Here is a 24,195-nt window from a genome sequence, read left to right as displayed (position 1 = left end):
CGCGGTGTACGGCTCGGCGCTCGCCGCGAGCGTCCTGAGCACGGCGGCGATGCACCCGGTGGACACGATCAAGGTGAGGCGTCAGACGGCCAAGGGAAAGGGAAAGAGGCGAAGGAGGCAAACTTTGGAGGGGGGCGGCCGGGGCGTCGATCCGGCGCCGGTCGCGTCGCCGCCGTCCGCGTCGTCAAAGTCGAACGCGTACGACGGTAACGACGCCGGGGGAGGGACCGCGACGGCGACGGCGACCGCGCTGGAGACGGCGACAATGACCGCCTCGTCGTCACCCTTGGACGCCCTCAACGTCGCCGCCGTCGCGGAGCAATACTCGGGAATGAGAAGAGGCGGCGGCGGCGGGGACCCACGCGTCGACGTCGAGCCCCCGCCGCCGCCGCCGCTCGCGCTCGCGTCCCTGTACGACGGCCTCGTCCCGAATCTCCTCAAGGAGGGCCCCCCGCTGGCGCTCTACCTGGGGATATACGAGGCTCTCAAGTCGCTCCTGCTGCGAAACACGGAACTAGCCCCCGTCTTTTGTTACCTCGCCGCGGGCGCAGTCGGCGAGTGCGTCGGCTCCGTCGTTCGCGTCCCCGCCGAGGCGATCAAGTCCACGCGTCAAGCGGACGGCTCGGTCACCGTCGCCGGCGCCGTCGCCAAAAACTTTGGGGATTGCAAAGGGCGAAGTAACCTCATTCGCGCGTGGTCCGTCGCCGTGGTACGCGACGTCCCCTTCGGTGAGTTTATTTGTTTTAAATTTTCGTATGGGCAATTGTACTGATGACGTCGTGTTTTGTTAATCAACAGGCGCCGTGCAGATCGCGCTCTTCGAGGCGCTCAAGGCGTACCTCTGCGGGTTGGAACATCCGCCGTTGGACGGTGACTCGTTCGTCGGGGAGGCGGTGCTCGGGGCGCTGGGGGGAGGGGTCGGGGCGTTCATCAGCGCGCCCGCGGACGTGGTGGTGACGCGACTGATCGAGCAGCGGGGCGCGACGAATAACGGGACGACGAACGCCGAATGGGATGATCTCGGTCCCGTCGACATGGCGAGGGCGATTTACGCCGAGGGGGGCGTCGCGGCGTTTTTCGACGGCGCGGGTGAGCGCGTGCTGTACTGGGCTCCGGCGATCGGCCTGTTCCTGACGGCGTACTGCAGGTTCAGGCACTGGCTCCTGTGAGAACGTGATTTTATTTTCCAAAAGAATACCCACCCGCGCCCCTCGTCACTGAAACTTGTTCTGGATCAGCCTGTGCACGTGGCAGAGGAAATCCACGTACGACATCCCCGCTATGTTCCGATCCTCCGTCAGCTTGGCGTAGAAGTGCGCCTCCGCCGGATCCCCGCGACGCAGTATCCGCGTGCGGAGATACCCGCTTCGCATGCGGCGCATGCAGTTGACAAACGCGTTGAGGCTCTTACTCCTCGGCGTGTCCAACTGCTTCAGCGCCGCGGCGTTGCTCTGTATGTGGTCCACGTGGTCCACCCCGAACGTCTCGCGCAGGACGGCGTCGGGAACCTGCCGTCCCACCCACACGAGCATCTCCCTCGCGTCCTCGAGGACGTAGATGCCGTCCTGCTCCAGCTTCTCGGCGCTGAGCCACGTCACCGGGGGGAGCGGCGGAAACTCCGTGCCCTCGGCGGCGCATTCGTCCACCAGCCGATGCACCGGGAAGTTTCTCGGGTACACGGACGGCACGCACATCTTGACGGGGGCGCAGAGGCCGTTGAGGAGCCACGCCGCGCGGTCGTCGGCGTGCGCGTCGGCGCGCATCCCGGGCGACTTGTGCAATCCGAGGCAGTAGAGGGGCAAAACCTTGAGGCCCTCGGGGAGGATGAGCTGCCCCGTGCTGTTGTTCGACGCGCAGAACTTGCGGTACGCGTACAACGTGTTGACCGTGGTGGTTATGGTCTGGTCCTTGACGTTCTGGATGCTCGCGGAACCGCCCAGAAGCCTCGCCGAGACCTTCCGGATCATGTCGCACGTCTGCGCCTCCAGATCCGCGGCTCGAAACACGTTGCCCAGCACGCTCGTGATCGGCATCGCCATCGTGTGCACGCGTATGCGCCGTTCCCCCCGCACCGTGGTGTACAGCAGCGCGCACTGCACGTACGCCTCGCCCCCGTCGTTCAACCGTTCCTCGTAACGCATGTTGCACACGATCGCCTTGTCGCAATCCAACGCCGGCAAGTCGACGTCGGTGGGCGTTCGCTTGCAGTAGAAACCCCCGTAATCAGCGACGCCGAGACCGTTGCTGGCGCGCACCCTCATGACCGCCTCCAAACCCTGCGGCCTCTGCACGTTCCATCGCAGGTCGTTGTGCAGCTGAGCAAAGTCGAGCTGGGTGTTGAAGCCCGGGTATCGGTACAAAGTTCCCCCGGTGATTCGCGGGAGCGTTCCTGTAAAAAAAACACCACGTCATTCTAATTGCCCACACGAAAAAGTAACCACAAAGAAAAAAAATGAAAATAAACTCACCCAGACTCGCCACGTCGACGTACTGCGCCGGCGCGAGCAAAAAGACGTCAATCGCAACCTGATACTCCGCCGCCTCGGTGGCCAGCTTGGTGTAGATCTTGTCCGCGGGGGCGAGGTACTTGAGCGGCTCCTTCTCCGCCTCCTTCGCGCCGACGTTGGGCGCCTGCGCGGCGCGATTGGACAGCTTACCGAGCCCACCCGTGGGCTGCGTGCCCATAAACGCGAGAACCCGTCCCCCAACGGGTTTGAGCGCCTCGACGCACGCTTTCACCGCGGCGGTTCCCACCGGTGAACCGTGCCTGTTGTTCGCGAACATCTCGGGAATCTGCTTCAGCACCGCGTCGATGGCTTCGCGGTTCGCGGCCAGCGGAACCGCCATGCCGGCGGGAAGCGGCGAATACGGCTCATCCGCGTCTGGCACCACGAGCATGCGCGGCTGCGCCATACCCTCGTGGATGTGGTAAAAGTGAATCACGCTATCGTACGTGCAGATGCCGACGAGCGTTCGCGTCTGTTCCGGCATCGCGTCCAGCGTCCGCGCGATCGCCTCCACCGCCGACGTCGTCGCGCCGCTCTGCACCGCCGCGAGCGAAACGTCGACGCAAAATATGAGCGCCGGCGCCATCGGTCGTCGGACCATGTACTCGGCGGGCGCGGCGTACTCGACGCTGCCGCGGCAGAGCTCGGGCCTCTGCTGCCAGTCCATGCGCTTGCCGTCGGCGCCCAGGTTGCACATGTACTCCCTCGGGCACTCCGAGGTGGCTTGGCAAAAGTTGCACTGGAACCGACCGTGGTCGAGCCACCGCGCGAAGGGGTTCATGTACGCCTTGCACCGAGAGCATCGCAGCGGTCCCTGATCGCCGTTGTCCACCACCTGGATCGGGTCCTCCTCCGGCGACGAGATCGCCAGCGGCTGCACCATGATCGACAGCGGCATGCCGCTCGACGCGAGCAACTCGCCGGTGTGCGGTATCGTGCTCATCGTGGATCGCATGTATCGCGGGTTGCAGCACCCGCGGTCGACGGCGATGAAGCTCGTGGACGCCGCGGGAGGGTGCGCCGCGGCGCCGTGCTGCGTGCGGGAGTCCCACCGGATGGGTTCCGCGTGGGGATCGTGCGCGGGGCGGGGGATCTGCGCGGGGTCGATGCGCTGGCCGGTCCCGCCGCCGCCAACCGTCGAACCTTGTTGCCTGGGCTGATTCATCGCGGGCGGCGCGCCGGGCGGGGGCACCATCCCGTTCGTCGACGGCGAAATCTGGCCGGGGTACGTCGGGTACCCGGCGACCGCGCCGTTCGCGGTCCTCTGCGGGTGCATCGTCGGCGGAGGCGCAGCTGGCGCGGGATATCCCCCTTTGGCCCCGATCGCTCCCGGATAGGAGGACGCCATGGTGGGCGGCTTCATCGTCGGCGGACCGCCCATCGGGGGCCCGTTCGGCGGAATCGGCGGCGCGGTGGGCCCCGTGGGTCGCGGCGGTCCGCCCGGCGGGACCATCTGGTTGAAGTTCGACGCGGCGACGCCGGTTGGACCCACGACGGGCGCTCCGTGCTGGGGCACCAGCGGCGTCATACCCATCTGCGTCATCCCAGTCTGCGGCTGCGTCGGCGTCGACGCGATCGGGGGCGGACCTCCGCCGCCGACGCGCATCTGCGACATCTGGGTGGTCGGCGGTGCCATCACGGCGGGCCCAGGGGGCGTCGCGGCTCCCATCTGTGGCGGGGGCATCATCGACGGGGGTCGCATCATCCCGGGCCCGGGCGGTCCTCCCGGCGGGACACCCGTCGCCGCGGGCGGACGCACGCCCGGCGGCGGCCCGCCGGGAGGACCGCCCGGCGGCCCTCCCGGGGGTCGCATCATCATCGGGGGAGCGCCGCCCGGCAAGCCGCCCGTCGCGGGCGCTCCCGGCATCATCGGGGGCGGCCCAGCGCCCGGGGCGTGGAAGCCGACTCCTGGGGGCGCGGCACCTGCGTTTGGCGCGATGACGGTGGTTGGGGGCGACGGGTAGGCGGTCAGCGCGCGGGACGATCGGGAAGGGCGGGCGCGATTTTGACGCGACGAGAGCGCGAGCGGGACGCGGGCGGCGACGTGCGAGGCGCGAGGACGCGTCGGGCGGGGCGCGGGACGCGTCACCGCCCGTCCCGTCGGTTGGGCGACTTCGACGGTGACGAAAGGCGCTCGCCAGATCCGGACCCCGCGGGCTCCTCCTCTCGAGATCCGAGCCGGGCGTCGAACAGGGAAACGTTTGGGGATGCGGCGCTCGGGGGCGTTCGCACCGTTCGGCGGGGCCTGCCTGAACGCGGCCGGCGGAGGCATCGCCGCTGGACGCTTCGCGCGCGGTCACCGCAGCCGATGCGCGGCGCAACTTGCCCCGCGTCTCGCAAAATTATTCCACCCGGAGCCTCGGCACGACGAGCGAGATGTGGCGGACAGTATTCCTGAGAATGCTCGCGCGGGTTGAACTTCCCGGACGCGCGAAAGAATGGCCGCCTCCGCCTTCTCCCTCGCCGCGGACGAACCGCCGTCGATGCGATGTCGCTATTATCGTACAACACGTCTACGCGCTCGACACGCCCGCGCCTATATACTCGGGCGCGCGCCGCGGGCGCTACCGCCGCGCCGCGCGCCGCGCCCGCGACGTCTCCTTCCTCTCCAGCCGCTTCCTCTCCTCGCCAAAGTAATTCCCCTGCGACGCGTCCTTCCCGGATTCGTACCGCCGAATCTTCTTCAGCTTCAGCGCGTCCACCTTCCGCTCGCGATCCTTCATCCGCGCGCGCATCTCGATCATCCTGTTCTTCATCTCCACGAGCTCGTTCCCAACCTCCACCCCCGCCTTCTTCTTCTGCGCGATGGACCGAAAGTCCAAGTCTCGACGCACTTTGCGACCGCGATGGACGGCTTGAATCTTCAGCGCCGCGCTCTCCTCTCGTCGCCGCTGTTGACGCTCGCGCATGCCGCGGAAGCTGGCCTGAATGCGCGTCGCCGCTCTCGACTCTTTCCCGCTCTGGAGTTAGGGTTTGGTAGGGTTGGTGGGAGTGGCGGGTCAGCGGGACGATTTGGTTTTTTGGATTTGGTGTTTGGGTGGGCACTCTGTGAATGAGGGGGTGTTCACGCGTGTTTGGCGGGTGGAGGCGGAGGGACGTCGAGGCGGGGTTTTATGGGTCGACGGCGCACCGCTCGAATCTCTGGACACGTCCTGCGACGACACGGAAAGGACGGGTGTGGGAGGGACGGGACGGTCAGCGTCGCGCGACGGGTGGAGCGCCCGTGGGTGCGACGAGGGCGCTACGGCGGTGTTACACCGCTCGGGGTCAGATCCGGGGCGTTCGAGGCGAGCGGCGGGGCGCGCGCGTGGTCGGCGCACCGTGAGAGTATGTTCCCCATCGCGACCCCCACCGGCTCGGCGACGTCCGATCGAGTCACCAGTCGAGAACCTGCCGGCGCGCGCGCACCGGCGGCGGAGAGTGACGCCCGCGACGAAGCCCCGTCGCCCTCGGTCTGCGACAAACGACGAAATGGCGAATCATCGACGCAGTGACGAGCGGGTGCTGCTTTTTAGACGTGGGTCAAATCAATCACTTCTTGGCCAAGGCGTTCGCAGCCTTGGCCTTCCCGAACGCGCTTCCCCACCTGCTCTTCGCGCTCCCCGCCTTCTTCGCCCCCCCGCCGCCGGTACCGGTTCCGTCCTCCGAGCCGCGCATCTTCCGCGCCGCCTTCTCCCGGGCGATCCTCTCATCCTCCGCAGCCATCTTCTCCAGCGCCGCCAGCTTGGGCGCGTCGCGAAGAGCGGCGTCCTCCAGCTTGCGCCTCTGCGCGTCGCTGAATTTCTTCAACGCCGCGTCGAGCGTCCGCGCATCGCCGCGTCCGATGGCAGCCGCGATGTCCTGCACGGACATCAGCCCGGCGCCCGCGATCGGTATGAGAGACTTGCGGTTGTGCGGCAAGTCGTTGTCGCGCATCCACACCGCGAGCGCTTTCATCCGAGCATACACGTTCGTCTGCCCGCCGGCCCCCTTGACGCCGTCGTCGCCGCCGCTATGATCAGACGACGACGTCCCGTTCTGAATCTCCTGCTCCTGCTCCAGCGCCCACGCGGGTATGCGCTCGCCCGCGGCGCGCAGCGCGGCCATGGCGTAAGGCCTCCAGATCATTCTCGCGTGAACGTCGGCGTCGAGGGAGACGAGCATCCCGCGGATGAGCGCCACGACGCGTATGAACATGAAGACGCTCTCCGGTATGGTCTCGATCTTGACGATTCGCATCTCCGGGGGTATGTCGGCGTCGAGCGGTGAGAGGTGCGCCTCCTCGATGTCCATCCTGGTGTCGAAGAGGATGTACGCGCACTTCATGGCGAAATCGTCCGACGCGTTTTGTAAGTTGACGCCGAGGTTCTTAATTTCCGAGAGCGCCGCGTCGCGTTCGTCCGCGGCGAGCGCCAGGGTGATCCTCGCGAGCGAGAGCCGCGTGTCCGTGTCCAGCTCCTTGGTCTGCCCGAAGTCGATCACCGACAGGGTCTTGCCGTCCGGGCGCACGAGCAGATTACCCGGATGCGGGTCGCTGTGAAACTTGCCGAGCGTGAAGATCTGCACCCCGAACGTCTCGATGAGCTTACCGATCAGCGCGGCGCCGTCCACGGCGTTACCCCCGCTCGTCTTCATCGCGGCGGCCGCCTTGGCGGAGAATCCGGACGCGGACGACGTCCCGGAGGCGGTGAGAGCTCGCTGGATGATCGTCCCGAGGCTTTCGCCCTCCACAAACGTCATCGTCACCACCCGCGCGGTGCAGAGCTCGGGAATCGCCTTCGGGGTCTCGACGTCGGGAACTTTGCCGTGGATGGCGTCGCCGATGAGCGTGAGCATCTGCGCCTCGCGTTTGAAGTCGAACTCGAGCGGCACCTGCGCGCGGTACTCCTTCAAGATCGAGGTGTGATCGAAGGGTAGCGAAACCTTAAGCGAGTCCATGAGCGTGGACACGGCGAGCATGTTCTTCATGTCCATGCGCATCAGCCGCTCGCTTCCCGGGTTCTGAACCTTGACCGCCACCTTGGCTTCCTTTCCGTTGACGTCCACGCGCGCGACGTGCACCTGCGCGATCGTAGCGGACGCCAACGCGCGAGTCTCGAACGATCTGAAAGTCTTCGACACGGGCGCGCCGCCGAATTCTTTCCTCACGATTGCGTCGATCTTCTTGGCCGACACCGGCGGGCAATCGTCGAAGACCGACTTCAACGCCGCGACGTACTGCGGCGGGAGCAGGTCCGACTTCGTGGCGAACACCTGGCCAACCTTGAGGTAGAAACCGCCGAGCTCGAGGATCATCTTCTTCACCCGCTGCGCTCCCCACTCGTGCCGATCGTCCCACAGTCGCTGGATCTCATCCTCGAGAGCGAGCTGCGCGTCGTGGTCGCTCGGAGGCTCCCCCTCGACGTCCGCGTCCGCGTCCGCGTCTCCCTCCCCTTTCTTCGCCGCCTTGTTCTTCGCGGGTTTACCGTCCTTCGCCGGCGCCTGTATCCGCTTGACGTCCCACAGCGCGCATTTTAAGTATCCGAAGATCAACGGCGCGAGGTGGCCGTAGAAGCGGAGGGTTCGCAGGACGCCCGGGGCGACGACGGCGAGGGCGACGGGCGCGACGTGCGTGGCGACGATCGGGGTGAAGAACGCGCGCGGCACCGGCGCCAGCTTGAAGACGAGCGGCGCGATCGACTCGATCGACCGCGTCACGTCGAGCGCGTCCGCGATGGCTGCGACTTCTTCGCTCTGGATGCGCCGGTCGCGCGGGATGAGCGGCGGCGCGCCTCGGGTGCTCACGACGCGTAAAACGTCGCGGACGCGGCCCGCGTTGAGCGCGACGACGGCGGCGGAGACGCAGGCGAACGCGCCGTCGCCCAGGGACGTCTTCGCGCCCAACGCGAGCGTCCACGGGACGATCTTTCCGCACCCAACCTTCAAGATCCACCCTGACGCGACCGCGGAAACGTGCGCGGCGATGACCGCGGGCTTCAGCGCGGGATGCTCGCGAAGCGGACGGCGGGGTCTCGCCTCGGCCTCGGCTCTGCGACGAGCGCGAGCCTCGTCGCGCTCTCGCCGAACCCGCTCTACACGCGCATCCCTCGTCTCCCCTCCTGCCGTGTCCTTGCCGCGCTTGAAGAGATACTTGAGCTCCGGCGGGGCGCGGCGCTGCGACGCGTACGTGTGGACGGTGCCAACTTGGCTGCCGCCGCGCCGCACCGGCCTGACCGTATCGTCTCCCTTCCCCATGTCGCGCGCCGTGCCGGTCCAACAGTGTTTACCTCGTCGCCGAGTAGGAACAATCGAGTGGCTCAGGGAACGTTGCCACGCCACGCGCCAGCGTTTGGGCAAACTTCATCTCATGCATCACGACGACGGTTCACGAAAAACGTTTACACCTCGGTTTAGATTACACACTCTCAAAGGGGCACTCTCATTCGGGGGTCTTCATGCAAGACAGGGTAATAATGAAAAAGAAATCTCTCCCTCCTGTCGACACCGTTGTCGACTCTCGCTGCGCGGCGTCGCGTCGAAACGCTCGTCTCGTCTCCGTCTTTAAAACGCCTCCTCGCAATCGTCGGGGTCGCACTCGCCGCCGGCGTACGCCGCAACCTTGCCGGGGTTGAAGATCTGCTGGAAGAATTTCCCCAGGCCGGACACGATGTTGGACGTGAGCTTGCGGGGCATGGCGGCGATGACGTGACCCTGCCCGACGTCCATGTAACGGACGTAAGACTTGTTGGTGAGGTACTTCATGATGTCGAGCTCGGGGGGCGCAATCTCCATGTGGCCCTTCACGCCGTCGTGGGACACGTAGCTCTCCTCAACCGCGTACATGACGTTGCCGGTCTTGGCGGAGAGCGGGTCCATCGGGTCGACGTGCTCGTACGCCTTGGTGACGGTGTACTGGGTGATCCTGGGGCGGGTCAGGTCGTCGTACTTGCCGTGGACGCCCTCGCCGAAGTCGTGCTGCGATGATTGGGAACAGTTGGTGAGTTTTTTTTTATTTTTTGGTTTTTTGGATTTGGATTTGGATTTGGCGTGGGTCGGGGTTGGCCTGGTTTACACGTACCGTCTTGCGCATCCACCTCTCGTGCTGCCTCCAAGCGGCGTCGACGTCCCGCTCGAGCCTGCCGGGCACGACGAGGCCGAGAGAGACGGTCGTGTCGCCCTTCCTCGCGGTGCACGGCTCGGAGCAGTCGTTGTAGTTGGCGACAATCTTCCCGTGGCCGGCGATCATGAAGTGGCCGTTGGTCTTGACGAGCTTGAGGAGCTTGGGGAACTGGTCCCACTTCGCGTCGCCGATCTTCATGTGCTCATCGACGTCCGCGGCGGAGACGTACTTCTCGTTCCACGCGTAGAGGAGGTGGCCGGTGGGAGTGGACACTGCGTTTGTTTCAGTCGCGGCGGGGTTGGGTCAGTGCTCCGGGTTCGTGAACCGTCGCTAAAGAATCGGAAATCATGAATCAACTCGGGAAAAATAAACCGCGAAACAGACCCGCGGAGCCAATTTCGATCCCACTGCGACGCAGTCACGATTGTTTGGGCGGAGCCGGCCGACGTGGATTGGAAAATCCGAAAAAGCCCCATTTTTCCCGCTTTTTGGGTTGCAATTCGACCGGGTAATCGGGGCGGGGACGTACCCTTGGTGTCGAGGGGATCTTCCACCTCGTTGATCTTCGTGACGTAGTACTCGAGGAACCTGGGGCGTCCCTCTTCGGCCTCCTGACCGTTATAGACCACGTGCGTGTCGTGCATGTGCGCCTCGTGGCTCACGACGAGCGCATCCATCTCGTGCTCGAAGTGCTTGGGGACCTTAATGACGCCGACGAGCGAGGGCTTTCCTTTGGACTTCTTGTCGTAGGCGACGGCGCGCATGGCGACGCGGTCGCGGGGCTTGGCGGCGGTGCGCACGCGGAGAGGCGCGGTGCGCGTGAAGGAGGCGGAAAGTGAGGCTTGCATTTTGGTATTCGTGTGCGGCGTCGACGAGGGCGGCGCGTGTTTGTGGGGCGATTCCACCTTTTCGCCCCCGGCGAAAAAGTAACAAACCCACTCGGATCGAATATTTTCAGCCGAAAGAAACCCAAAAGCGGCGATTCTTTGAGATCCGAAAAATGGAATTGCGCGGCTCGATTGTCGAGATGACTCGGCATTTAGTCTGAACAAGTGGCAATCGTGACACGATGGCACCGTTTCGGCAATTTCCGCGGCTGGGAGCTCGAAACGTCGGCAACCCTGATCGGCAAACGAAGCGACGGAAATTTGTCGGTTTGTGAACCGTGCGCCGCGCGCGACCCGGTCGCGACGGTTCAGGACGTTGGATAATGTTCGATTCATCGCGGTTTTCGGGTCTAATACCGAGCCGAAGGGGAAGAAGGCGGAACGTCGCCCTCGTCTTCCTCGTCCTCATCCTTCATCGTCGTCGTCGTCGCACCGGCGGCACCCCCCCCGTTCGCCGCCGACGATGGCTTCGCCACCGCCGCGTCGCCCTCCTCCTCCTCCTCCTCCTCGACGGCGGCGGCGGCGGCGTCGTCGCCGTCCTCCTCCCCATCCTCCTCCTCGGCGGCCGAGGGCTTAGCCGTCTTCTTCGAGGACGCGATCGCTGCGTCGGAGTTTCCCCCGCCGGCGTCGTCCTCCGCGTCGTCTTCGCCTCCGAACGCGCGCGTCTTTGAAGGAGGACCCGCGGGGTCCGAGAGTTTTGTCTTCGTCGAAGATGTCGCCTCGTCGCGCCTCCTCTCGTCGATCGCCGCGTCCGCGAGCACCTCCTTCGCCGCCGCGTCGGCGACGTCATCGTCGTCCGCGGCCGATCGCGGGGGAACCGACGCGTTCGCCGGGGGACGACGCGGAGGCGCCGATGTGAGCGCGACGGGCGCGGGGGCGATCGATCGGGTCGCATTCGCATTCGTGCCGGTCTTAGGTGGCGCCTCGTTCGCGTCGTTCGCGTCGTCGTCGAGGGAAGGGGCCACGACGGGCCCGTCGAGCCCGCCCTTCGTCGCGTTCTTCTTCTTATCGGCGCGCGGGGGGCTCGCGTCGATCGGAGTGACGTCGGCGGGCGGAGCGTCGACGAGGACGCCGCCCTCTTCCTCCTCGTCGTCGTCGTCGTCGCCGCCGCCGCCGGAGGACTTAGCGTCGGACTTTTTGGAAGCGGCGGCGGCGGACGGCGGCACGTTCGCGTGATCGCCGTCCTCCACCGCGACGATGAGCGGTTCCTTCTCGTCCCTCTTACGCTGCTTGGGCGGCGCCTTTCCGTTCGGGGGTGCGGAGAGCGCGGCGTCGGCGTCGGTCGCCTCCTCGGCGGCGTCGGTTCCCTCCTCCTCATTCTCCTCGATCTCCTCCTCCTCCTCGTCCTCCCCGCCGGCGGCGGCTTTCTCGACGTCGGGCGCCGACCTCGCGTCCGTCCCCGTCGCTTCTTCGGCGTCGATCGGTTCGAAGATGCCTCGATCGTCGTCATCCCCGCCGGCGGCGCTCTTGGCGCGAGGCGGGGATGCCTTCTCGTCGGCGGCGGTATCCGAATCCGCCGGGGATTTGGCCGGTGTCTTGGCCGGCTTCTTGGCCGCCTCCTTCGACACAGCTGTGTCGTCGTCGGCGACGCGCGCGTCGATGCCGCCGCCGCCGCCGATGATGGGCGCGGGCGCGGTGGACCCGCGCAGGCCCTTCACCCCGTCGAGAACGTCGACGACGGAGTCCGAGTCGGGAGAGTCGGCGCCGCGGGCGCTCGATCTTTTGGCGTCTCCCGGGCTCTCCACGGCGACCGTCGTGGCGGGCGCTCGCGTTGGGTGGAGGCTGTCTAACGCTTCGTCGTCGTCGTCGTCGCGCTCTTCCTCGACGACGCGCACGACGGACCCGTCGAGCGCGGCGTCGCGCTCCGCGGGTGATCGATACGCGCCCGCGTTGGGATGCGCCAAGCGCGACAGCGACGACCCACCCGCGATGCGCTCGGGCGATCCCCCGAACGACGACGCCGATCTCGGCCGATCGAGCGCGTCGTCGTCGTCGAGCTCGAACTCGACGTCCAGGCGCTTGGAATGCAGGCCGTCTCCTCCGTCGGCGATGTACCGGTACGCCGTAGCGCCCAACGCGACGATCGCGAGCACGCCGCCGCAGATGATCGAACGGCGGAGCACTCGCGACGTGCGCAGCCACGACCCGCCGGACGATCGCGACGCCGATCCCTTGCTCGCGCCGAGGCTCTCGGACGCGCGGGTTCGTCCGGCGGCGGCGCGAGGGACCGGCGGGTTGGGGGTGGACGGTCCGGGCTGCCAGCTGTCGCCCTCGTCCCAACCCGCGTCGTCGTCGTCGTCGCCGTCGCTCCATCCCCCCGACGACTTCGTCGTCGCGGGTGCCGGATGCGACCCGTGCGTCGATCCCGCGGACGACGAGGACCCTCCCGCGGACGCTCGCGACGAGGACGAGCGCCCCGCGGACGCCGCGCCCCCGCCCGATGAGTTGGTCGACGTCCTCGGGGCGATGGCCTTGGCCTCGCGCCAGGCTTCCTCGCCCTCCTCGGCGTCCGATGCGTCCCAGCCGTCCGTCGCGGCCATCGTGCCCGGGCGCAGTGCGTGGTGAGTCCAACCTGGGCGCGGCCCATCAGCAGATCAGATCCTGTCTCTCGCCCATCCTCTTTGGCTGTGGCGGGGCACACACGTCATCGTCGCGCTCGAGCGACCGCGACCTCGGGAGACGAGAATCGATGAAGCTCGCGACGACGGCGCCGCGCGCGGCGATGGCGACGGCGTGGTCGACCCGACCGACGCCCGCGACGGCGACGGCGCGCCACCGCGCCGCGTTCCCGCGCGCACCCGGTGAGCGCCCAACGACCAAGGCGAAGATACCGTCGTCGGCGAGGGGGGCGACGCGGAGGAGACGCTCGAGCCCGCTCGCGCGCGCGACCGCCTCCGAGGACGGGGACGACGAGCCCGTCTCCTCGGCGAGCGGCACCATCTCCGCGCTCGACGCTCTCCTCGGGTCCGCGGACGAGCCCGAGCCCGAGCCCGAGCCCGAGCCCGAGCCCGCGCGAGGCGATGACGAGACGACGACGAAGGGCGAGGGCGTCTCCCCCGACGGGGCGGAGGCGGCGGGGTGGCCGTCGCTGTCGCTTCCGGACCTCCCCTGGGGCGCGTCATCACGAGGCGGCGGCGCGCGCGGTGAGGACGACGAGGAGCGCGCGATCGTGCGGCGCGCCATGGAGAACGCGCGCGCGGAGAGGTCCAAATCGTCGTCGTCCAAATCGTCCAACGGATCGAGGGTCGACTACGCCGTCGACGAGCCGTACGACCCCGACTTCGACCCTCTCGGCTTGGGCCCGCGCTGGGAGGTTCCGTGGGGCGCCCCCACCCTCATCGCCACCCTCGTCGCCGTGGAGGCTTCCTTCTACCTCGCGGGCGCGCTGGCTCCCGCCATCGTGTACAGCGGAGCGCGGAGCGCGGATGAGATCCCGTTTGACGATCAGGAGGCGTTCGCCAAGGACCTCGCCGCGCTCTTCGACGAACCCGGCGCGTTCGCGGACATCGTCATCACCGCGGAGGTGATCCAGACGGTGCTGGCGCTCGGGGTGGTCGCCGCGGTCGCATCGAGCGCGTCGCCGCTGCCGCCCGGGTGGTTCCAGTTTTCCCTCACGGGCGACGACGTGTCCATGTCCGACGGTCCACGGGTCGAGAAGAAGCGCTCTAGCCCGGACGGCGGTGACTCGCCGGACGGTGACTCACCGGTCGCGCGGAGCCTTCGCACGGGACGTCCCTCGGGATCTCCAGCGGCTTCGGGTGCCGACTTTGCTGAGAAGAGACGGGCGCAGCGGATCAGGGCGGAGCGAAGGGCGAGATCCGAGGATTGGCTCGGCGAGGCGGCGAGGGCGAGCGCGTGGGTGTGGGGCGCGGTCATTCTCGTCACCGCGCTCTCCTACGTCACCGGCCTGCGCGGCGACGAATCCGGGACGGCTTCCAACTCGACGATAGAGAAGGCGTTCGACGCCGGACCGGGCGGCGCGCTCTCGCTGTTCCTCACCACCGTCGTGCTCGCGCCGTTGCTCGAGGAGACGGTGTTTCGCGGTTTCATGCTGCCGACGCTGACGCGATGGATGGACACGAGGTGGGCGCTGGCGGCAACGACGATCGCGTTCGCGCTGGTGCACGAGCACAACACGGGCGACACGGTGCAGTTGCTGGCGGTGGGCGCCGTGGCGGGGGTGGCGTACTGCAGGACGAGGAACCTCTTCGCGTCGATGGCGGTTCACGCGAGTTTCAACCTCGGCGTGCTCGTCTTATTCGCGCTTTGGACGCACTCGTGACGTGTGAGCGGTGAAGTCGCGATGACGTAGTTTAATGACACGGTGTAACGACGATCGATGCGCCCTCGTACCCTGCACATCGTTCTCGCGACGTTACCCGTAAGGTCGCGACGCGCGGTTTGTTCATCTCATTTATGGTTAATAATCTTATTTATTTCCTCCTGTTGGGTTATGTAGTCTACTTGTACACTCTTCTACCTCGCCTGTTCCGGGTATCGCGGCTTGGGCTGCTGCTTGGGCTGCTGCTGCGCCGCCATGGCCGTCAGCGGCTTGTCCACGTCGGCGACAAGCTTGTCCCTCTTGGCGATGCCCGCGGAGAGGCCCGCGACGGTTCCCGTCGCACCCGCCGACGTCTGTCCGTAATTGGCGTTTGACGGTTTGGGTCCCAACGCGAGATCGGCGAGCCGTTTCTCCTCCTTTACCCGAGCCGCCTCCTCCGCCTCGTGCTTCAGACGAAGCGCCTCCTCCGCGGCGGCGGCGCCGGCGATCGCCTTGGGCGGCGCCCGGCGATTTCGCCGCTCGCTCCCCCCGCCCGCGGCTGACGCCTCTTCCTCGATCCAACCGTACGCCTTGCCGCCGTCGATCGGACCCCAGGTTCGTTTGGGCGCCGGCGGGGGCGCGTACGTTTGGGGCGTCTCGTCGCGACGAACGCCCCGGGTGGTAAACTGCAGCACCGCGCGGTCGTGCCCACCCGCGGTGAACACCCGCCTGTCGTCGCACGAGAACCGGACGCACATGGCGTGCGACGCGTGGCCCTTGTACTCCCTGTACGGCGCGTCGTTGAACACGCAAGGGTAGTTGAAGAGCTTCACCTTGCCGAAGTCGTCTGCGGTGACGACGTAACCGGCGCGGTCTAGACCACCGGCGCACGCGTCCGCCTCGACGATTTCTTTACTCTTTTCGTCGAACACGTCCTGGCCGGATTTGGCGCGGTCCACGGCGTTGACGTCCGTGCGATCGCTGCCGTCCTCCCAGATGCCCATGACGGGAAATCCCTGCGCGCACGTCCACGACTCCCAACGCGCGTCCCTCTGATTCTCGAGCACCTGCTCGCCGCTGACGGGTTCCCAGTACAGCAGCTCGCACGCCGCGCACGTGGCCTGCAGGATGCGCCGCGCGGGAAGGTGCGGGAACATCGGGAGGGACCAGTCGAGGTGGGTCACGGCGGCCATGTGACCGCGGCAACGGCTCAGGTGCGTGTACCCCCTGTGGACGTCGTAAACGTCGACGCATATGTCGTGTGAGGCGGCGGCGAGCATCGCGCGCGGGCCGCCGCAGTACTTGAGGTCGTCCACCGCCGATCGCACATCCTTGAGCACCACGAGCGGTTGCAGCGTGACGCCGTCGAGGATGGCGATCTTGCCGAACTTGCCGCCGACGGCGAGGTGGTGACCGGCGTCGCACGGGGCGCCGTCTTTGCGGTTGACCGGGCGCCAGTCGGGAAAATACGTCGAGCTCTTCGGCACCGGCGTCGCGCTGAAGCAGATGCTCCGCCCGACGAGCCCGACGGGCGCGGTCCTCGCCAGCGTTCGATCGTTCGCGTTCCACAGGAACACCCTGTCCGCCTCGGCGCACGACGCGAACACGTCGGGATCGGTGGGATGCGACGCAATCGCGTAGAGGTCCGCGACGTGACCGTACACCTGCACGCCGATCGTCGGCGGGTGGTCGATCCCGCGCTTGTACTCAACCTCCCACACGTCGCACTTGTTCGTGCCCATGACGAACTCGTACGGCACCTCCCGCGAACGCCTCTGCGACGAATCCTGCGGCCTGCAGTCGATGGCCCTGAACGCCGGCGGGGGTTCGTTCGCGTACGGCGAAGAAATCCTAAACGAGTTCGGCCCGGCGGTTTCCCCGCTCGACCCGAGCTTCCTGAGCAGCACCGCGCGCCGCCTCTCCACCGGCGGCTTCCCCGGGCCGTCCGTCTTGGGTCTGCCCACGACGGCGATCGTCCCGTCGGCGAGCTCCCACGTGTGCACCCAACCGTCGGCGCCGCCCGTGAGCATCGTCGCGCCATCCGCTCGCATCGTCATCGCGCGGACGCCGCCGTACGTCGTCGTGCCGTCGTTCAGGTTCACCCGCGGGCCGGGCTCGTGCGCCCCCGCGATTCTCTGCGCCATCGACACGGTCCAACGCGCGACGGCGTCGTGGACGGGGTGGCACCGCGCGCCGTCGTCGCCGTGGTGCGACACCGTCCAAACGCCGAGAGCGCCGGATGGAAACCCGGTGACGATGACGTCGCGTCTGACGTACACCGCCGAGACGATGTTCTCGCCGCCGACGGTGACCTGCGCCCCCTTCGCGCCGCTCTCGCCGACGCCGGGGGGTTTGGCGGCGGCGGCGGCGGCGGCGGTGGCGAGCGACCTTCTCGCCGCGGAGGAAGGCCTCGACGGGGGCCTATTGTTGTTGCCCGTCGCGCTCTTCGCCGGTCCGAGCTTGGACAGCGGGGTCATGGACTTGGAGAGCGCGGGGTTGGGTTTCGGCGAGGAGACGGATCCGGCGGCGGCGGATCCGGGGCGGGAGGACGTCTTGGACGCCGCGGAGAGCGCGGCGGCGGCGGAGATTTTACCCTCGCCCGTGTTCGGGTCTCCCGGGTTCCGCTGTACGCAATCCGCGACTCGCAAACCGTCGTTGCGAAGGCCCATCTCGCCGACCCATCGAACCTCGGCGCCGACCTTAACCTTGCGCCACACCTTGATGTGCTTGGCTCCGTACGTCACGAACTCCTCCATGCCCGGGAACGGGTTCCACACGGCGCCGTAGACCATCGGGGGTAGTCCGTTTATTCCCTGACCCTCACCCACGAGCTCGTAGGTGCCGTCGCCGTGTCTCCACGCCTCAGCGGCGGCGCTGCCGGCGGCGGCGGCCTCGGCCGCCGCGACGGCGCCCTCGGCACCCCCGGCGCCCGCGCCGTCGTTCGCCGCCGCGGAGGCGAGCATGGCCTGCGAGGGGGCGGAGGTGGCTGACTTTTTCTTCCCGCCCGCGCCCGCGCCCTCGGCGCTCTCCTCGTAAAACTCGAGTCGGTCGAGCCGTTTCTTGGGCCCGAACCGCCATCCCGCGACCGTTTTCGCGCGCGCGATCGCCGCGTCGTCGCCCCCCTTGCTCCACCGCCACACCATCACGGTGTGTGCGTTGTCGGAGTTGACCGCGACGAGGTGATCGCCGCCGTCCGACTGCGAAAACGCCAGAGCGACGACGCCGCGCATCCCCGCGGGGTGAACTATCCTCTGCAGCTGCTGGCACGTGATGGCGTCCCACACGCAGACGAGGGGCGTGCGACCGAGCTGCCCGGTGGCGACCCACTCGCGGTTCGGGTGTATCGCGAGGCACTTGATGTCGTCGTCGTGGCCGTGGAAGAATCGCTGGCACGGCTTCTTCTTCTCCAGTTTGTCCTTGTCCAGCACCACGCCGAGCGCAGCTGTGTAATACACAACCTCCCCGCTGGTCAGGTAGAACAGGTTGGGAGCGGTGTTGTCCAACCCGGCGTAGCCGTAGCAGTGCTCCAGCTCGAGCGTCGCGCTCGGAGCTTTGGAGGACCGGGTCACGTTTCGCGGGTCAAACTCCGACGGCGGGAAAACCGTCGATCGGCACTTGGGATATATGATCTTGCCGTCGTGCGCGAAATCGTCCCCGGCGTCGAAGCCGTGCTTACCAGCCTCCGCCGCGTCGAAGATGGGCTCCATCCCGAGCAGCCGGGACGGCGCGGAGAGCAGCGCGTTGATGAAAACCTCGTACGGCATGTACCCGTCGCGATCGTAGCCGTACTTGACGAATATCGCCGCCGCCGCCGCCTGCGTCACGACGGGCGCCGGATCGCCCGCCCCGGAAACGTCTACAGGGCGCAGGGCGATGGACGCGAACACCGAGGCGGACTCGCGCCCGCGCTCCAGTCGCTGCGACAGGGAGAGACCCGCGACGGATTCGGAGATTTTACCCAGCCTCGAGTCGGAGCCGACCGGTTTCTTGCCGACGTTCGAATCCGCGCCGACGGGTTTTTTGCCAATCTTCCTCCTCGGGGACACCGACACCTCCGGCGCGGCGCCCGTGCCGGAGTCCTCGACGTGCTCGATCACGGCGTCGTCGTCGTCGTCATCGTCCGCCACGTGGATCCTCGTCGAGCTGCCGCGTGGATCCGGCGCCGGCGCGGGCGGCGGCGCGTTCCCCCACGCGCGCATGAACATCGACAAGTCGCAGTCGCCGGTGAGCTTCCCGTGCCGTTCCTTGTCCACTTTTTGGAACACCGCGTTGAGTAAGTCGCGCTCGCGCCACGCGGGCGACAGGGACTTGCGGTTCTCCTCATCCACGACCGCGGCGACGGTGGCGCGCATGCGATCCTCGAGCGCCGAGACGAACCGTCGAACGCATCGCTCCGGGTCGTCTTGCCACGATCTGATCGAGTCCCCGGTCCACGGCGCATGTGTACTCGGATCGCGGTCCAGGCCCCGGACGAGCGCGACGATGTGCTCGTGCGGCGGGAGCTTGGAGATGGCCCTGAGTCGCTCGTTTTCTTTGAGGTGGGACCCGAGCTCGAGGGATTGGCGGATGGACGCGAGCTTCTCCTGCGCGGGTCCCATGGCGGGTCGGTTCCGTCCGGCGCGGGAGGCGGAGCCTGACGAGGCGTAGGTGGAGGGCATGGAGCCCGCGCCGCCCTTGGGTTTCTTGCCGGTCATGGACTTGCTCGTCGGCTTGGTGGCGGAGGCTGTTGGGGGAGTGGGGACGCGGGGGTTACCTTGGAGGGGTCACGATTCGCGGACGATTCGGGCGATTATGGATCTGACTCCGGGCGCGGGCGCTCACCTCGGACGTTGGCGCTCGAGCGGATGGCGTTGTCCAGAGGGTCCCCCGCGTTGAAAGGTACGCCGTGCTTGGACGTGGACCAGAACGGCGGTAAATCCCCCGTCGGTTTCTGCGTCTCGCGCCCGAGGAACTGCGCGTCGGACGCTCGCTTCTTCTCCGCGGCGCGGAGCATGGCGGTGCGGTGGTGGGGCTTCTGCGGCGCCGCCGCGACGGACGCGGAGGCGCTCGAGCGGCCCGAACCCTTGCCCCGCGTGTTGTTGCCGTTCAGAGCCGCACCGGCGGAGCCGCCGGTGGCGTCTTTCGAGCCCTCAGCGAGGGCAGTCATTGCCTCTGCTCCCCCGACGAATGCTCGCCCACCGCGATAACGGCTAGCCTATTTTGCTAGCCTATTTTTCGACCCTATTTTGGAACTCGCGAAATCGCCATCGAGGCGCGGCGGCCAGTCAGGCGAATGGGTAGTCTAACCTCAAACTCGGTTCGTGTGGAACTGGAATCTTAGTAGACTACTAAGAATAGTTTACATGAATGAAGCAGCTCTGGCTGGTAGGATCGGGTCCTTGGCGGATTATTCGACTACTTTTTCACCTCGGTCCGACCTTGGTTTCGTTTCGCTTGTGGCAAAGCACGTGAGATCACTTGTTTCTGGCAGATTCCACAAAGAAGCCGATGCCTCCCGACCAATCAGCAGCCCGAGATTGAGAATCTGTCCGTCTTGAATCGTTGATATCACAACAAAAACGTGTTTGAGAAATACTCCCAGTAAAAACAGAAGTTTAAAGAAGAATCAGGAAGGTTTGACGGCGCAGCTCCACCACGCGTTATCGTCACCGCGCTCCGCGGCGGCTTCCGCGGTAGCTGGGCTTCCGTGATCCGACATCCCGACCGCAGCCATGGGTCTCAAGAAGCGCGTCAAGGGCACGTTCGAGAAGCTCGTTCCGATCTCACCGGAGTTTTACGACACGGAGCGCGATGAAGACCTGGTCGCCCCGAAGAACGTCCTGCTCCCTTTCAACGCGTTTCTCCTCTTCTCGCAGTGGATAGCTTTCATCGCCCTGATGGTCTATTACTCCGGGCCTGCTAACTATGTCTCCACTTCAACGATCGAAACCGATTACCGTTTCCAATACCCCAAGTACAACTGCACGCCTTTGGTGACGAGTGAGTACTGGGGTTCGCGCATCGGCTTTGACTTTTGCGCGGAACAAACCCGCAAACGCCCTCCGTCGGCAGCGACGATAAGCAATTTCGACAACACGACTGGGCCTTGGGAGTACAAGCCTTTCGCCCACACGGAACGCCCTGCAAATGTACCCACCGTTTCTCGGGTCCTCGCCGGAGACAATCAGCGAGCTCAAACGAAGTACAAGGAATTTCTAAAAAAAGTGGCCGAAAAGCTGGAGTGTCAGCCCATAGCTGAACTGGAATTTCTCCAACGGAACAATATCAACGGGGCTTATCCCGGGCAGGAAGTATTGGGTTGGCAAAACAAAGATCGAGAGGACTGGAGTTGGACCATACAGAGAGTCAGCGGCGTTAAGCGAGGCGCAGACAAGACTGTCCCCGAGGTACAACCCACGTTTGCGTATATCCGGTGCAGATGTGACGCAGAATTGAATTTTCCAGACAACGTGGACACTAGCGTGTCAAAGAATCCCAACTACCAAGTGTTTGAGTTCGATGATGAAGGTGGACCGTTTACCCAGGTCACCTGCTCCGCTAATCACTGTCGTACCATTGTGGAGGCCAAAGTTGTTTCGCCAAGATATAAAATGAGCCTTTACGAACCAGTGGCGAATAACGGTAACGGAACTTGTGTCTGCAAAGGGAAGGAAAAAACTAGTTCTGGCCATTTCAACAATTCTGCTCCCTTGTTACAGGCGAACATCACCAATACTGACCAGGGTGGCTGCGGTCCCGTACAGTGCGAGCCGAAGCTCCAGAGTGCATACCCCTCTGTTTCAAATACAATTCACCTGGGCCAGGGATCAGGCGGGAGCGACGGAACAGATGACTGGCGCTTCGTACCTTACATGGTTGTCCCAAATTATACATTTACGGGTACCGTCGATCAGAATGACTATGCACCGAGTTGCATAAATTACATCGACGACGCCGACTGGCGCAGGTTCAGCAATTACTCCGGAGAGGGAGACAACACTATCGTGCCGCTATTTGATTTGATTGCCGAGGACTCGTGCTATTACAAATGGGACGCGGGATACTACGAGCTCGTCATGGCAGCAAGAGATTCCAACTATGAGCTTTATCGAGCTCTTGGACTTTCATATAAACGCGGGAAGCTCGTGGAAAAGTGCATGGTTACTCCTGAGAAAGCGCTTTCTCTGTTCCAACTGGCACTTGACGAAGACAACATGTACTGCACCGAGTTCATCGATTCCCCGGTGTTCAACTGTGAAACAAGTGGACCACCATCCATACCTCAGCGCTTCTCCCTGGCGTACGCCAACTCTCTCCTGCTTTACACGGTGTTCAGCACCATCTGCGTGAAGCTCTTCTTCGCCGCCAAGAAGGAACCCGCGGGCGAAACCGCCGCGGAGATGAAAGACGTGCCCAAAGTTTAAACTCGAAACGTGACGAGCTTCGGAAGGACGTTTTCATCCGCGACGACGCCGCGACAATCCGCAACGCGAGCGTTGCCTCGAGCTCGCCCCCGCCCGCCGTGAATTCGAAAAACTCACGCGCGGAGCTGGACGGGCAGCGATCTTGCATTTTCTCAATAATCATCACCTCGCGCGTTGTCGCGAACCCCGCTTTCGCAACTCGAACGCGCCCCGCTTTCGCAACTCGAGCCCGCCGTCGCCCCGCCCCCTCTCGCTCCCGCGACCAGCGCCGCGGCGACTCGCACGGCCGCGATCGTCGAAAATAATGGATGTCAGTTCAGGCTCGGGTGCCGGAGCGCCTCCTCCAGCGTCATGCGCCGCTCCGGGTCCCACTGCGTCAGGCCCTCCAACAGCGACCACGCGCCGAGCTTATCGAGCAAGCCAAAGTCGCACGACTCGCTCCCGGGTCCGCTCGCCCACTCGTCCAGCACGCTGACCTCGTCGCTTTTCCCCTCGAGGAACACCCGATCCGCCGCTTCGTCCATCGCGCTCCTGGCGAGCTTCATCGACCCCGCCGGATGCAGCGCCGGTGTCGCCAGCCTCAGCAGCGTCAAACCCACGCCGAACGCGTCAAACGCCGCCGTGGGCGCCGCCCCCGTCGCCTCCAGATCCCCACCCCCGGATGGATCCGGGTTCACGCCGAAGCCCGCGAACATACCCGCGATGCCCCTCGACCGACTTTTATTTCTGACAAACTGCTCTGGGGCTCCGTACGTCGGGTCGAAGATCGCTTCCGACCCATCCGTCCCTTGGCCGGTTTCGTAATCCGCCGCGCCGCCGAGGTCCACCATCAGCACGCGCGCGCCCCCCGGCGAGCCCTTCTCCGCGGACGTGAGCAGCACGTTGTCCGGCTTGACGTCGCGGTGCACGCAGTTGGCGTCGTTGATGGAGACGACCGCCTCGATGAGCCCCCGCGCGACGGCGACGAAGATCTCCGAATCCGTCGCCGACGCGCTCAAGCCCATCTCCGCCGCCGCGAGCTTCAGCGCGTCGCCGCGTCCGTCGTGAGCGCCTCCGCCGTACGCGCCGTCCTCCATCACGTTCGCCAGCGTGCGCTTGCCCACGTCCCTCCACACCAGGTACAAATCCGATCCCGCGACGCCGACGAACGGCGCAACCCCGGGGCACTCCCGCAGGCGCCTGCACATGGCGCGCTCGTCCGCGTAGAAGGAGAACCAGTCCCTTCCGCGGACGTCGCGCCTGTACTGCTTCAGCACGACGTCGCCGACGCCCGCGACGGTGCCGGAGAACACCACCGCGAACGACCCTTCGCCGATCCGAACGCCCTTGGTCACGTCGTCGACGGACACCTCCGGCGGTTCGTAGCCGTCCATCTCCGGGTCGTAGGAGCCCAGGTCGAAGGAGTCCTCCCGCATCGACGCGGCGCCGACGGAGCGACGAAAAGGAGGAGGAGGACGACGATGACGAGGACGAGACGGGACGACGACGTCGACGACGAGGCGGAACCCTGCCGCGGGGCTGGTCGATCCCGGCGAGGGCGCGACCGCGCGGCGCCGGGGCTGCGGACGCGACGCGGGCGCGCGCGCGACCGTCGCGACGAGCGCAGACATGGTTGGCGTCGGTTCGATCGCCGCGTGGAGAGTTCGGTGGCGCCGCTCCGTCTGGGGTCTCGGCGAGGTCCTCGCGCACGCCTGAAAACCCACGAGAACGGACCACGATGACTCCGACTGTGGTGGACCTGTACCAGTAGTGATACTGGTACTCACGCGAGTTTGCCGTTAGACTTTTTTTTAACTTTTTGTTGCTTGCTTGCGTGGCATCCGTCCGCATCCGTCTCGACGCGTCTTTCTCGACGGAATTGCGCTGCCGCATTCCGCGCCACCCCGGGCACGCGCGACCTCCTCCCGAGGCGGCGTTGATCGAACCGTCGAGTCCCAAAGATAGCTTCGTTCGTCGCCGAGACCCCCGCGAGCAAGACCCGAGCCGCGCGCGAAGCCGCCGAGCGCGCCGCCGCCCTCGCCGAGCCCGAAGTGGAATCGACTCATCAACCGCGAAAGTT

General features: G+C 65.9%; 7 protein-coding genes across 7 annotated transcripts; 2 read left to right on the top strand and 5 right to left on the bottom strand.

Moving 5' to 3' along the window:
- Positions 1-409: 409 nt before the first annotated feature.
- Positions 410-732, top strand: MICPUN_76592 (mitochondrial carrier family; the record flags this gene model as incomplete). Its single annotated transcript, XM_002509149.1, has 1 exon — positions 410-732. A coding segment is annotated over one exon (323 nt), but the record flags the coding sequence as incomplete, so codon positions are not given.
- A 433-nt stretch (positions 733-1,165) lies between these two features.
- MICPUN_92170 (predicted protein) lies at positions 1,166-4,395 on the bottom strand. Its single transcript, XM_002508896.1, has 3 exons — positions 4,267-4,395; positions 2,469-3,618; positions 1,166-2,389 (listed from the first exon to the last, which is right to left on the bottom strand). The coding sequence occupies exons 1-3, from the start codon at positions 4,375-4,377 to the stop codon at positions 1,215-1,217; spliced, it is 2,436 nt and encodes an 811-aa protein (XP_002508942.1). The 5' UTR covers positions 4,378-4,395; the 3' UTR covers positions 1,166-1,214.
- Positions 4,396-5,071: 676 nt separating this feature from the next.
- Positions 5,072-5,416, bottom strand: MICPUN_103586 (predicted protein; the record flags this gene model as incomplete). The annotated part of the gene is made up of 1 exon (XM_002508895.1): positions 5,072-5,416. One exon carries the CDS (start codon positions 5,414-5,416, stop codon positions 5,072-5,074), a length of 345 nt encoding a protein of 114 aa, XP_002508941.1.
- Positions 5,417-8,858: 3,442 nt separating this feature from the next.
- Positions 8,859-10,457, bottom strand: MICPUN_109310 (predicted protein). The gene is made up of 3 exons (XM_002508894.1): positions 10,115-10,457; positions 9,544-9,857; positions 8,859-9,440 (listed from the first exon to the last, which is right to left on the bottom strand). The coding sequence occupies exons 1-3, from the start codon at positions 10,431-10,433 to the stop codon at positions 9,027-9,029; spliced, it is 1,047 nt and encodes a 348-aa protein (XP_002508940.1). The 5' UTR covers positions 10,434-10,457; the 3' UTR covers positions 8,859-9,026.
- A 1,212-nt stretch (positions 10,458-11,669) lies between these two features.
- On the top strand, positions 11,670-14,754 carry MICPUN_103588 (predicted protein; the record flags this gene model as incomplete). Its single annotated transcript, XM_002509148.1, has 2 exons — positions 11,670-13,033; positions 13,134-14,754. 2 exons carry the CDS (start codon positions 11,670-11,672, stop codon positions 14,752-14,754), a joined length of 2,985 nt encoding a protein of 994 aa, XP_002509194.1.
- Positions 14,755-14,948: 194 nt separating this feature from the next.
- MICPUN_52616 (predicted protein) lies at positions 14,949-17,210 on the bottom strand (the record flags this gene model as incomplete). Its single annotated transcript, XM_002508893.1, has 1 exon — positions 14,949-17,210. The coding sequence occupies one exon, from the start codon at positions 17,208-17,210 to the stop codon at positions 14,949-14,951; it is 2,262 nt and encodes a 753-aa protein (XP_002508939.1).
- A 4,518-nt stretch (positions 17,211-21,728) lies between these two features.
- Positions 21,729-24,008, bottom strand: MICPUN_63293 (predicted protein; the record flags this gene model as incomplete). The annotated part of the gene is made up of 2 exons (XM_002508892.1): positions 21,729-23,542; positions 23,850-24,008. 2 exons carry the CDS (start codon positions 24,006-24,008, stop codon positions 22,448-22,450), a joined length of 1,254 nt encoding a protein of 417 aa, XP_002508938.1. The 3' UTR covers positions 21,729-22,447.
- Positions 24,009-24,195: the final 187 nt, after the last annotated feature.

This window comes from Micromonas commoda, chromosome 12 (genome assembly GCF_000090985.2).
Source record: "Micromonas commoda chromosome 12, complete sequence".
Classification (NCBI taxonomy): domain Eukaryota; kingdom Viridiplantae; phylum Chlorophyta; class Mamiellophyceae; order Mamiellales; family Mamiellaceae; genus Micromonas; species Micromonas commoda.
Note: the sequence above shows the minus strand (reverse complement) of the source record. Positions and strands in the feature narration are given on the sequence as shown.

Coding starts and splice junctions, on each gene's coding strand:
- MICPUN_92170 (XM_002508896.1), bottom strand. CDS start 4,377: ATGATGCCGGGAGCGCCCGCGACGGGCGGCTTGCCGGGCGGCGCTCCC. Junction 3,619..4,266: donor CCGGCGGGCCGCCGCCGGGC/GTGCGTCCGCCC, acceptor GGGACCGGCCAG/CGCATCGACCCCGCGCAGAT. Junction 2,390..2,468: donor CGTCGACGTGGCGAGTCTGG/GTGAGTTTATTT, acceptor TTTTTTTTACAG/GAACGCTCCCGCGAATCACC.
- MICPUN_109310 (XM_002508894.1), bottom strand. CDS start 10,433: ATGCAAGCCTCACTTTCCGCCTCCTTCACGCGCACCGCGCCTCTCCGC. Junction 9,858..10,114: donor AGATCCCCTCGACACCAAGG/GTACGTCCCCGC, acceptor AAACAAACGCAG/TGTCCACTCCCACCGGCCAC. Junction 9,441..9,543: donor AGAGGTGGATGCGCAAGACG/GTACGTGTAAAC, acceptor CAATCATCGCAG/CACGACTTCGGCGAGGGCGT.